The 14,316-nt window shown below is 39.6% G+C and overlaps 1 protein-coding gene across 1 annotated transcript in view; it reads left to right on the top strand.

Moving 5' to 3' along the window:
• Positions 1 to 4,907: 4,907 nt before the first annotated feature.
• The window catches only part of FAM98A (family with sequence similarity 98 member A), a 36,467-nt gene continuing 27,058 nt past the window's right edge, over positions 4,908 to 14,316 (top strand). The window contains exons 1-2 of the mRNA XM_063443115.1: positions 4,908 to 5,219; positions 9,476 to 9,624. Of these exons, the coding sequence (XP_063299185.1) occupies positions 5,167 to 5,219; positions 9,476 to 9,624 (202 nt within the window). The 5' untranslated portion in view covers positions 4,908 to 5,166. The remainder of the gene's footprint in view (positions 5,220 to 9,475; positions 9,625 to 14,316) is intronic.

The raw sequence follows: 14,316 nt of genomic DNA, 5'->3' as shown, positions 1-14,316 counted from the left end.
AGTGGCAGTTCAGTGGGGGGGAGAGGGGGGCTGGCAGAGCTGTACTTACCTTTCCTGCAGCTCCTGTCAGCTCTCTCCTCCTCTGCGCCGTCCGTTCTGCTCTTCTGTCAGCTCCCAGTGTAAATCTCGCGAGAGCCGCGGCTCTCGCGAGATTTACACTGGGAGCTGACCGAGGTGCTGAACGGACCGGCGGAGGAGGAGAGAGCTGACAGGAGCTGCAGGAAAGGTAAGTACAGCTCTGCCAGCCCCCCTCTCCCCCCAGTCTGTATTATGGCAATGCAAATTGCCATAATACAGACTCTGACTCGAGTATAAGCCGAGTTGGGGTTTTTCAGCCCAAAAAATGGGCTGAAAAACTCGGCTTATACTCGAGTATATACGGTATATAAGACGCAACTCATAAGCTCTGAGGAAGAGGGCTGGTATCAATTAGAAATGGAGATGTCAGAAACGGAAAAATTGTATCAACTGATTTGGTTAACTAAACGAGATGAAAGAATTAAGAAAGTTTGTTCTTTAAATAATTGTTTGAAATCAATCTTGCTGTAATGGAAAAGGCTGAGGATTAACAGCGGAATAGATAACAAAATATTGGGAAACTCTAACTTTAGTATTATACAGCTAAGGATGAAAGATATTAATACAAGTGAGTGGACAGGAAAAGGTATTATTTATATAAACCAAATTATATCAGGAGATAAAATTAAGTCATTTGAGAACTTGACACAAGAATTTTTGCTACCTAGGAAGGAGTGGTGTAACTACTTAAGAATTAGAGGTTTCATTAAACAATTTTTGTTAGTTCGACCTATAGAGGGTACAGAAAATCTGACCGCTTTATTAAAGAATGAGAAAGTACCGCAAATGGCCTCAAAAGCAAGAAGTGCTCTTCTTCAAATTGAAGCACCAATTACGAATGTAAATATTCAGAAATGGAGCAAAGAACTAAATGTACAGATTTTTAAGACTGAATGGGACCAAGTATTAATGCAAACAAGTAAAATAGTTCATTGTTTGAGTCTTCTTGAGGTACTATTTAAATTAATGAACCGCTGGTATTTAGTCCCCACCAGAATGACTAAAATGTATACCTCCAATTCTCCAATGTGCTGGAGATGTAATTAAATGAAGGGGACTTTTGGACATATTTGGTGGTAATGTAGTAAGGTGAAAAATCTGTGGTATATGGCCTTTGAGACATTGGAATATATCATAGAGGGAAATATCCCTAGAGGCCATCATAATGGTTTATTCCATTTAAATCTACAATCACTTCAATTTAAAGAAAACTGTATATATGTCCACTTTGTGGCAGCGGTAAAAATAATAACTGCAAGGAGTTGGAAGAGTAGTGTGAATTTTACACAGGTCCAATTATACTCACAAGTCCAATATCAATTAACTATGGAGGCCTTGGGATACCAGTCAAGTAAAATTAGAGATGTCAGTAATTTTTGGAGAAAAAAAATGGAGAGTATAGATACACAAATCCCTGGACAGAGTAATTAGAATCACTTTTTTTTTTCCTTTCTTTATCGGTCCATTGAATAAAAGGTAATGAAATAGAGGGTCCACTGTTATTCCCCAAGTGGAATATGCAATGCATGTTAGTGTTTGTTTCTGTAATGTGAGTTATGTCAATTATAGTAATGAAGGTACATGAAGTCAACTAGCCAATATTATGGTGCTCTATATGCAAGTAAGAAATCGGGCTGTTTTAAATGGTTAACCCCTTAACGCCGTTACGGCGTTCTATGCCGTCGCGGCTTTAAAGCCGTTGCGGCGGCATAGAACGCCGTAACGGCTTGCAGCCCAGGAGGTCCGGCGGTACTCACCTCCGCCGCGATCCTCTTCTGGGGGGCTGCCTCAGAGCCCAGGCAGCCCCCCCACGGCAAATCAGGCCCCCGGGGGCCATGTGATCGCTCTCAAAGAGCGATCACATGGCCCCCTATAGCTGGCTGTGGATCTGCCAGCAGGGGGCCTGTCTGAAATATCAGACAGTCCCCCTGCTGGTGGGAAGAATTAAAAAAAATAATTAGACATGTGTAAAATGAAAATAAATGCATTTTTATATATATAATATATGTATATATATATTATATATAATATATATACATATTATATATATATGTAACGTCATGCGTAATGTATTTTAATAGTAATATTAGTATATATATTAGTATTAAAATACACTTAGAGTGACGTTACATATATATAATATGTATATATATTATATATATAATAGATATATACACATATATTATATATACGTATAATTACAATAATAAATAAATAAAATTATTAAATAAATAAATAAAATATTTAAACAAAAATTTAAAATAAATTATATATTCATATGTAATTTTATTCTAACTGTATTTTGTTATTAATATATATATATTGGTAACAAAATACACTTAGAATGACATTCTATATATATCTATCTATATATAAAATACAAATAACCGCAAATATATATAGAGAGATAAATACATATAATTACATAAAAGATTACATTAGTATACACGTAGAATTTAAATACCTATAAATGCATATATATTAAAATTCTACGTGTATATTTAAGTAATCTTTTAACATAATTATGTCATTTGATTAATTAAAATTTGATTGACATGCCTGACAACACAGGGAGAAAGTGCAGAGAATTTAATTTGCAAGCACTATATTTGACCCTGTAACTCTCCAAGACATCATAAAACCTGTACATAGGGGGTACTGTTTTGCTCAGGAGACTTCGCTGAACTCAAATATTACTGTTTAAAACTGGTAAATTATATTACAACGATGATATTTTAAGTAAAAGTGAAGTTTTTTGCATTTTTTACAAACAAACGGCACTTTTATGGACTATATTATTGTTGTAATATGTTTTACTGTTTTAAAACACTAATATTTGTGTTTAGTGAAGTCTCCCGAGAATAACAGTACCCCCCATGTACAGGTTTTATGGTGTTTTGGAAAGTTAGAGAGTCACATATAAGGCTTGCATTTCATTTTTTTCACATTGAAATTTGCCAGATTAGTTATGTTGCCTTTGAGACCGTATGGTAGCCCAGGAATAAGAATTACCCACATGATGGCATACCATTTGCAAAAGTAGACAACCCAAGGTATTGCAAATGGGGTATGTCCAGTCATTTTTAGTAGCCACTTAGTCACAAACACTGGCCAAATATTAGTTTTTTGCTTTTTCACACAAAAACAAATATGAACGCTAACTTTGGCCAGTGTTTGTGACTAAGTGGCTACTAACAAAGACTAAACACACCCCACGTTCAATACCTCGGGTTGTCTACTTTTTCACATGGTATGCCATTATGGGGGTAATTCTCATTCCTGGGCTACCACACCGTCTCAAAGGTAACATTACTAATCTGGCAAATTTCAATTTAAAAATGGAACATTCTATATTTGACCCTGTAACTTTCCAAAACACCATAAAACCTGTTAATGGGGGGTACTGTTGTACTCGTGAGACATCGCTGATTACAAATATGTGCATTTTTTTGCAGTAAAACCGTATTATGACATTTACAGCTAAAATGTGAGGCGGAACTACAAATTTTTAAAAAAAAATGTAACATTTCTCACAGTTTTTTTAATTTTATTCATAATAAATTAGGTTTCATATATAAATATTTGATATGGAATGAAAGCCCTGTTTCTCCTGAACAAAATGATATATAATAAGTGTGGGTGCATTTAATATGAAAGATGGGAACTACGGGTGAACAGACATATAGCGCAAATACCAGTTTTTGTTTACGTTTTGTTTTGATCAGAACGTGCACTATTGACTCCGTCCTGAAGGGGTTAAACACAATGCACTTTGATATTAGAGAAAAGGGTTGGTTAAAATATTGGCATGTTTGGTGATCATGTTATGTTAGATGGATTAATTTTATGTGATAACATTTCTGTGTACAAGAGAAGTGACTTGGAATATTCACTATTGGGAATCTTGCAATATAACAATTATATATGTTATATAATGTGAAGAAATTTTTATTTTTTTTTACTATTGTGGATGGAAATGTTTTGTATATGTGACAAATAAAAATGAAATAAATTGTGAAGAAAAAAAAAAAAGAAACAGCAAGAAAAATGTATGGGAGACAGCAAAACGCACCTTCGCCTGTGTAGACAAAAGTCCTTGCACAAGCCCTGCTGTCTTCCCCCTTCTCAATGAGCAGTAATATAACTAACTTGGAAGCACAGATAAGCCTTTCCCAAATGCTTTTCTCAATGAGAAGCCTCTGATTGGAGTATTTCCAAGCTCACACTCAAAATATGAGGGGAGGGCTTGCAAAATATGCAGAAACAAAAATGAGTATTCAAATGGAATACATCTTAGTTTGCCATGCATCCACATCAAGTAATATTTCAGGCACTGGGTACACTGGACGTAGACAACAGGCACTTTATTTGTCAATTATGTGCTGCTATCCCCACTGTAAAATACTACAGGACTACAGACTATGTTGCCGCCATATACATTCTTATGGTGTTATGCGCATTCGTGTCTCTGTATGGCTTCGATGTACTGTTCCTTAGCAGCAGCCAGCTCAATTTACAGACCCTTACTCGGTCTCTCTCACTAACAGCTGCCGGGTACGTGACGCACGCTTGCTTCCTCTCCACGTGTGCCATTGCGGAAAAGGGGCCCTCGGCCCTAAATGCTGTGTCCCGAGATATTGCCCGACTCCCCTCATTATTAATTTGTATTGTTTTTGTCCATCTCATTTAGCCGTTAATATCCCTGCATATCAAATCCTAACTTTCTGGCATTCCTTCGCTCTCACTGTTTCGTGTCTCTTAAAAAAAATCCTGAATAGCTTCCTTACATGACAGGCGGATAGCAGGGCAGCCCGATGACGCGCTAAAGCCGTGGATAGGACAGTGGAGGGGTCCTTTCCCTTGCCAGCCCGGCAGGCTGTTGCTGCTGTCAGTTGCCGAGTGAGTGAGGGGGGGAGAGAGGAGATTACCGGCTGTGTCTGGGGACCGGGGAGTGTAACACCGGCTGACTCCGAGGCTGTCCTCCCCTCCCAAGGCCATCTAACACCTCACATCTTCCAACGGAGCCGCCGATCCGCCATCGGAGTCACTGGGCCTAGCGGAGCGCAGACACTGCTAATATCCTGCATTATGGAGTGTGACATGCTGGAGAATGACGTGTTGGAGTCACTGGAAGACCTGGGGTACGGGCTGTGTGACAGGGCAGGTTACATTATCTGGGGGGGTGTACGGGCTGTGTGACAGGGCAGGTTACATTATCTGGGGTGTACGGGCTGTGTGACAGGGCCTGTTACATTATCTGGGGTATGGGCTGAGTGACAGGGCCTGTTACATTATCTGGGGTATGGGCTGAGTGACAGGGCCTGTTACATTATCTGGGGTATGGGCTGAGTGACAGGGCCTGTTACATTATCTGGGGTATGGGCTGAGTGACAGGGCCTGTTACATTATCTGGGGTATGGGCTGAGTGACAGGGCCTGTTACATTATCTGGGGTATGGGCTGAGTGACAGGGCCTGTTACATTATCTAGGGTATGGGCTGAGTGACAGGGCAGGTTACATTATCTGGGGTATGGGCTGAGTGACAGGGCAGGTTACATTATCTGGGGTATGGGCTGTGTGACAGGGCAGGTTACATTATCTGGGGTATGGGCTGAGTGACAGGGCAGGTTACATTATCTGGGGTATGGGCTGAGTGACAGGGCCTGTTACATTATCTGGGGTATGGGCTGAGTGACAGGACCTGTTACATTATCTGGGGTATGGGCTGTGTGACAGGGCATGTTACAGATAGAGCAGGGCTTCCTATGCATGGCCCCTACAGCCCAGTGATTGATAAAAACTGGCATGGCAGCTCTTCTGGGACAATCCTAATCAGTTCAAGCTATGTGGCTTATAATATTATATTACGCATGTTTGGTCCTCCATGCCCTTTGTAACTGGGGTATATTAGCAAAATGCAAAAATAATGCTTTCCTATGGACGCTGGCGCTGAAACTCACAGTGAGAAGCGCGGAGGTGCCTCTAGCGGCTGTCAATGAGACAACCACGAGAGGCTGGATTAACCCATTTGTAAACATCAAAGTTTCTCTGAAAGTGCTATGTTTACAGCAGGCCGGGTTAACCCTAGATGGACCTGGCACCCAGACCACTTCGTTAAGATGAAGTGGACTGGGTGCCTATAGTGGTCCTTTAAAGTTTACATTTATCTGCCATTTTGACCCTTTATGCCAGCTGCTATCTTGGAAAATACTCAATTTCCATGCTGCAATGCTTTCCTTTTCAGATTTTACTGACACTGGATGTTTTCATGCAGAATGTGAGGACGTCCAGCATCAGTTAGGCGGACAAACGTTGCATAGCAAGCAGGAAGTGCCTTTAGTGGCTGTCTGACAGCACTAGAGGCAGTTTTAGTCCTGCAATTTAATTATTACAATTCCTCTAAAACTACAATAACTTCCATTGCAGGACTGAGGGGCACAGGGACATTGCATCCAGACCACTTCAATGAGCTGCATGGTCTGGGTGATTATAGTGTTCCTTGAAACAGAATGTGCAAAAAAGGATATGTAAACATTTGATCTTTCTTTACAGGAAGTATTTAGGAAAGCTGTATAAGTAACATGTAGGGAGATGTGATTAGGGCTGTATAAACAAAGTAATTTAATTTGTAAAAGGCAGAAAATTGAGCAGTGAGAATACAGAGGCACGATCTGTGCACCAAAGCTGATTGATTTTAAACCTGGGTTACGCCGTGCGCCACTCCACCCTCCACTGCAATCATCGGAGAGTGGGAAGTTTCTAAGCAGGAACTTCTGTTTGCTCTCCTTATCTCATTGATTTAGAAAACTCTGGCAGTGGAGGCCAGGAGTTGACCCCGGGTAAGACTCTCTACAGTAGAGGGCACCATGAAACTCCTGGCACCATAACCTTTACAGAAAGTTAATCTTGTTATGGTGCTTGGAGTGTTTCTTTAATAGATCATTTCAAAAATAATAAACCATGTAGAGTATAATGAAGATAAATTTACCATTTCCTGATTTACAAGGTAGGCTTGCATGAGATATTTTCATGGTTAATCACTAAGCTCTGAAATACATTGAGTTAAAAATTGATTTGCAAGATTTAGGCCAAAATAGGTGATCTCAAACTTTTCTTGAACTCTGCTATGTCATAGCTTGACTATACCATTTGTACTTATTTTTCCTAGAATTCTGAGTTTCATGAGTAAACACCATTATTTGTCAAATACTTTTTTAAGAATAACATTGGCTGATCTACCCATAATCGCAACAAAAATTATTTAGAAATACGGCTTTCATTAAGCCTGTGCTGATCAAAAGTTTCTATTCCCTAAACTTCCTCAACTCCCCTACATTTGGTTGTTAAAGGATCCCTTTAGGCACCAGACCCACTACAGCTTAATGCATTGGTTATGGGGCAAAGAGCCTGTCCCTGCAGGCTCAGCAGTCTAAACACTTCCTTTTCTAGATTTGTGCACACATCCTTTTCAGCAGCACTGATCAAATTAAATGCCTGTCAAACTATGGATGAATTAATTGGTTCGTTCATATCTACCTTGCACCCAGTCTTAAAGGTTTAATCCAATGAAAACCATTGTTTTCCTAAGCAAACATAAGTAAACAAAATTAGGAAAAGAAGCTAAAACCTATCCCTTTTCGATTGCTGAGGTCAAATTCTCCCCTCAGCTGATTGTCCCTTGGCTGACTTCATGACCTAGCTGGAGGAGGAAGACATTCTAGGGGGTGCCTCTATTGGCTGTCTATTGCCAGCATGCTGGCATCAAATGCTCATTTTGCACAGAATTAATATTCGTTGGTAAATGACTCTCAATGAAACTGCTGCAGGTATAGTTACACTGCCAGCAGAAGATTGGTTGGTTACTCTGTGGTTGCAGTGTTTCTTACTGAAACAGACAGACATACTCATATAAACACCAGGCACCATGACCACTTCTCTGGAGTGGGTGGGGATCTTAATATTCGTTGGTAAATGACTCTCAATGAAACTGCTGCAGGTATAGTTACACTGCCAGCAGAAGATTGGTTGGTTACTCTGTGGTTGCAGTGTTTCTTACTGAAACAGACAGACATACTCATATAAACACCAGGCACCATGACCACTTCTCTGGAGTGGGTGGGGATCTTGGCGTAACCCGTTAATGTCAAAACCTACTGAAGTGAAAAGTCAGCTATACAAAGTAATCTGTGTTAACAGGCGCTTAAAATAATTTCCAAAATAAGGTGCTCTTAGTGCAGCAGCTCCCACACAAAAAATAGGAACTCTCCAATCCTATTATAATACAATACAATAAATCCACTATATACACAACCAATATGTGATAGTGAGAGTGTGTAGCGCTTAGTAATTAATCACTTACTCCCCAGCAATTTCTTAAGGGTATGTAAGATATCTGGGTAGTATTCGATCCGTTTGTTGTATGTTCCTCAAGAAAGAACAAAAAGAAAACAGGGAAAATTCGCCCTGGTGTTGAAATCCTTATAACTTTTGGTATCAGAAATAAAGGTGGAGGTATTCTTCTCACCTGAGTAAGAGCCCGTAACCTGGCTCTAAGTGTAATGGCCCGTGAGTCCTTTTTTAGGGATGACTCCTTCCCCCTTTCAGCAGGATAGAAGATGTACCAGATGCATGTAGCTCAATAAAGATTTATTCATACAAACATTTAAAACCATTTAAAATACATACAATATCCTGGTAGTTGTCCAAAACGCGTTTCGCCGATCTCACTCACCAATTGAGAAAGCCGAGTGAGATCGGCGAAACGCGTTTTGGACAACTACCAGGATATTGTATGTATTTTAAATGGTTTTAAATGTTCGTATGAATAAATCTTTATTGAGCTACATGCATCTGGTACATCTTCTATCCTGCTGAAAGGGGGAAGGAGTCATCCCTAAAAAAGGACTCACGGGCCATTACACTTAGAGCCAGGTTACGGGCTCTTACTTAGGTGAGAAGAATACCTCCACCTTTATTTCTGATACCAAAAGTTATAAGGATTTCAACACCAGGGCAAATTTTCCCTGTTTTCTTTTTGTTCTTTCTTGAGGAACATACAACAAACGGATCGAATACTACCCAGATACCTTACATACCCTTAAGAAATTGCTGGGGAGTAAGTGATTAATTACTAAGCGCTACCCACTCTCACTATCACATATTGGTTGTGTATATAGTGGATTTATTATACTGAAAAGTCAGCTGTTGCCCCCTTTAATATATCTAGATCTGAAAATTCTGTTGATGTTGAAATATTAAATTATTTATTTAATCAGTCATTTATAATTACTACAAAAATTCACAGCTATTCCCTTTATATAATGTCAGTTCTGGCAAGTCACCTGTAATGAAAGGGTTCATTTTGGTAATATTTTTTTTCTTTTTCTTTCTTCCTCAGCTATAAAGGTTCACTAATGGATGAAGGAGCCTTGATCCAGGCAGCCAGTCAGGGAGCCCTTTCTCCAGAATATACCAAACTCTGTGCGTGGCTGGTGACAGAGCTTAAATCGTTCAGCAAACTAGAAGAAAACGTGGAAGCCACTAACAGTATGTTTTTTTTTAAACTTTAATGTCTCTCCAAAAAGCACATTGTAATGCTGCAAAATCTATGACTGCAAACAAATAATTAGGCACATGGGAGGTCCTAATGTAATTACCTCCCCAAAAAGCATAATGTGATGCTGCAAAGGATCTTACTGAAAACAAATAATTTGGTGTATGCAAGGTTCTAATGTACTGGTTGTTTTAACTTGGGTTGCACTTATTGAGGAAAAAAGCTTGCAAAAAAAAAAAAGATAGACTTTCTATTTAGATCTTTACATTTTTCCATGCAGAGCAAAATCCTTAAAGGGAAACTATAGGCTAGGAATGCAAAATTGTCTCCGCCTTCGCTCCACCGACGTCAGCTGACCTCATGCACAGCGAGCCCAGTTGTATAACCCAACAGAAAAGCATTGAATAAATGTGATTTTAGCTGACACTGGACGTCCTAATGCATAGTGTGAGGAAATCTAGTGTCAGTTAGGCAACCAAAAGTCACCTAACAACCCGGAAGCACCTCTAGTGGCTGTCTGGAGGGGGAATTAGCCCTGCAAGGTAATTACTGCAGTTTCTCAATAACTTTAATAATTAACATTGCAGGGTCAAACTGACGGACAGTGCAACCAGACCACTTCAATGATTTTTCTTGGATAATTTCCTCTTATTTGTAATGCAAACAATACAGATTCCTTGAGAAAAGCACTGAAGTTGCATCAGATATTGCTTAGGAGCAAAAAGCATCTCTTACAGCTTAATTGTGAGACTCTATTTCCATGTTGTTTTAGCCCTCGATGCAATTTTGCTAGGCAAAAACTACATCCACATCCTGTATGGCATTGAAAAATGCAAAATCTCAGATGTATCTCACAGTTTATAATGAAAATATTGTAAGTTTGTTCAAGCTGGGTCCTCATTATCTAGTGTCAAAATTTGTAATAGTTTCTCATTTGCTGTTAAAAACCCCTTTATAATATTGTGAAGTGTGGCACAATATTTTGGCATTATATAAATATTATTGAAAAGGACACACTTTTTTCATGGATATGGATATAAATTATGTCTAATTTACTTGAGTAAATTGCTTGCAGATATACATTGCACATAAATGTTCAAACACAGGAGAATAAAATATTGCAGATAATGTTCTCTACTAGGTCTAAATCAGCCAGTGAATTTGTATTTTACTTTTAGAATTTGTATTATGTTTTTGGTGCCATATATGGTAAGTAAGATTGACCTTTAGATCCTCTTTTCTTTAAATGAATTATGCAGATTTGTCAGTAGTTATGATAATATTGTAACTTTGTCTCACTAGTTTAGCAGAAATAAATATATCAATATACCTGTCATTTGTTGCATCAGCTGGTATAGAGTAAATAAACAAAACGTCCCTGTAATGGAACGCTGATCTCTCACAGACTATTTCTGCTCGTAATCCTAGTGTGGCTCAGGAACCCATAAGTAACCCAGGAGAACATCTACAGTAATCAATAAAATAATCCAATAGAGTAGCAGGCACGATCAGTAATATAATCCAGCAATATCCCATCACGTTTCCCAATAACTGGACAACACACCGTATCAGGAGCAGAACTAGGACTTTTAATCAAACACTCTGCTTTTATGCACATTCTTACACAAGAGGACTGCCCATAGGGTTTTGAAGAACAACCAATCAATACGTTACAACACAGCTAAACACTCCCATTCATGACATCCGAAATCCTCCCCTTTGCCTGTGATACAATTATCTCAACACAATAGACTAACTTAATTATCACAGGCAGAAAATATACAGTTTTTACAAAATATTAATAACTTCCAAAATATACATGCCATTCACATAAAACATACATTTTCAGAATCAGCACACTTGAAATATACACGTACTCAAAAATCATGCAAATCCCTCCAGTAGTTCAAAAGTTAGTCGGGTGTCCTTGACTGACCGATTTCACACATGAAAAATGTCTAAGTCTCATTCGAATGCATGAATAGGCCCATTTGTGCAAATAGTAGAGCATCACCTGGCGTTCGAATTGTCGAACGCACTTCGACTTTAGCCGAAGCGTCGAAGTGGATGAGAAGGTAAACTTCAGCGGTGTTTGTGCTGTCGAGTAGCTGATTTCAGTTCCACGAAATTAACTGCAAAACACCGCTGATCACATGCGAATGAATTAAAATGGCAGCCGCCACGTGTTCGTCTGTTGAATGGTGGCCACTTCGATTACTTCGGCACTTCTGCTACATCCGAAGTGCCATAACAAAGCTGCAGGTCTTTTCCCAAAGTACTTTAAAGGGCCAGAAACAGTGCAGTACAATACACTATGCCCAAATACTGTCTTTAAAGGGCAATACCCCCAGGGCCATAGTCACATGGCAGGAGGCGGGCAAGCAAGCCCCTCCAAAAGCTCATGGCAAACTCTCTTAAAGGAGTGAGTTTGCTACAGTCCCCTTAAGGACGGAGGATGGAAAGACTCCGCCTATCACTAAAATTAACCCCAGACTACCGCGATCAGCATAGTTAGAAGTTAAAAGTAAAAAACGAGTTACCAAAAAATAGTTTTTTTAAAAAAGGGGGGAAAAATGCATATTACCTCTACACTTGGTACAAGCTAGCGAAAAAATGATCTCACCTAAGGCTAAAAAAAAAAAAAAAAAAAAAAAACAACTGTGGGGGCATGAACCCTTCAAAACCATCAATGGAAATTCACACTTAAAAATCTGAAATTGTCACGCCTCTTTTACAGCACTGTAACTTTACAAAATAGTATCTGTCATACATTGGGTATATTGTTTTGCTCAGAAGAGGTAACTGAGCATAATTTATGGGATTTTGTGACAGTGGCAAGTATCAATGTACGAAATATACAGCAAAAATGCAATACGTATGTAAAAATGGCGGCAAGTTAAGACTATATGCCATATAGGATACCCTGGAATGTCTGCTTTCTCAAATGGAAGGCCTCTGTGCAGGGCTGGATTTAGATAAAAAGAGGCCCTAGGCTATTCCACTTATGAGGCCCTTTCACCTCCCATTTTTAAGTTTGTAAATTACATGAGAGACAATAAAATACATCATTACTGTGATATATATCAATATGTTAAATGAAACATGTTGTGATTGGTACTAACCTTTATAAAAAATGTGGCACGGATAATACATTAAAAAAAAAAAGTCGAGATGAGGAGGGGGGGTGATTGTGAGAGGGGGCGGGTGATTGTGAGAGGGGGCGGGTGATTGTGAGACGGGGGCGGGTGATTGTGAGAGGGGGCGGGTGATTGTGAGACGGGGGCGGGTGATTGTGAGAGGGAGGGGGGGTGATTGTGAGAGGGAGGGGGGGTGATTGTGAGAGGGAGGGGGGGTGATTGTGAGAGGGAGGGGGGGTGATGAGGGGAGGTGATTGTGAGAGGGGGGTGACTAAAAAAATTACCTTAAATCCCTGGTGGTCCAGTGGGGGCTGCCTGATGATCCGGTGGCCCTCATTTCCGGTCTGCAGCTCCGCAGAGCTGCAGACCATGGCTCTCGCGAGACCCAATTAGAGCGTTGCCGTGGTAACCCGCAGCAACGCTCTGATTGGGCAGTGCACGCGAAATCCATGGTCTGCAGCTCTGCACATTGCGGAGCTGCAGACCGCCGGTCTCTGTGATCGCGGCAGGAGGGGCATTGCAGTTTGCCCCGGGCACCCCCCTAGTAAGTGGCACCCAGGGCGGACCGCCCCCCCCCCCACTCCCCCCTTAGTAAGCCACTGGTCATATCATATGCGTAGAATTTCTCCTTATTTTCGGTTCAGTGTTTTAGTGTTCACTGTTTTTAGAATAGTGTAATTTAAATTTTGCTAACAATTTGAATGTAGGCCCCTCTTGATCTTGAGGCCCTAGGCTGAAGGCAGAGCCTATAGGAGCCTATAGGAAAATCCGGCCCTGCCTCTGTGGGGTTATTTGACCAGGCAAATTGCTATAATGCCACAAAATCAGACAAAGGCTCATCAAATCCATCTATGAAAATTCTAACTATAGAAACTGAAATTGTCTGGCCTCTTATATTGCATTGCAGCTTCACAGAATAGTGGCACAGGCATATAATGGGGGAATCGTACTCTGCTGATGTAGCTGAACACAATATGGGGTTTTGCACATAAGCATTATGAAATCCACATTTAAAAAAAAAAAAAAAAAAAACATTGTTAAATGCGTGTATGTAGAAAAAAACTGGGGAAAAAACAAAACAATTACTACAATATTTAGCAGAGATTGGCGGTGAAATGGCTGTAAAAAGTGTCAGACAACCTTGGGTAAATAGCCTTGATGTCCTGTTTTATATAAATATATACTTTTGTGTGGCAATTTTGTTTTCTGTGATGGCTATTAAACTTTCAAGACAAACATACCAACTTCCAAGTTGTTACACATTTAAATGTTATTTTACTCCTTGTATTTTGTGACCTGTAACTTTCAAAATAAACTGAAATCCTACACATAATATGTACTCTATAAATCAAGACACATAAATTGATTTAGTTTTAATTACTTTTCCTAAGCTGAACATAATATGGACACGTTATTATTGCCCAAACTGTTTGGTTTTTTTTTTGGGGGGGGGGGGGGGGTGGCCATTATTATTTTGCTTTTTATATATATATATATATATATATATATATATATAATAAATGATCATTTATATATGTATATGTCACA

This window comes from Pelobates fuscus, chromosome 2 (genome assembly GCF_036172605.1).
Source record: "Pelobates fuscus isolate aPelFus1 chromosome 2, aPelFus1.pri, whole genome shotgun sequence".
NCBI classification, from domain to species: Eukaryota; Metazoa; Chordata; class Amphibia; order Anura; family Pelobatidae; genus Pelobates; species Pelobates fuscus.
Note: the sequence above shows the minus strand (reverse complement) of the source record. Positions and strands in the feature narration are given on the sequence as shown.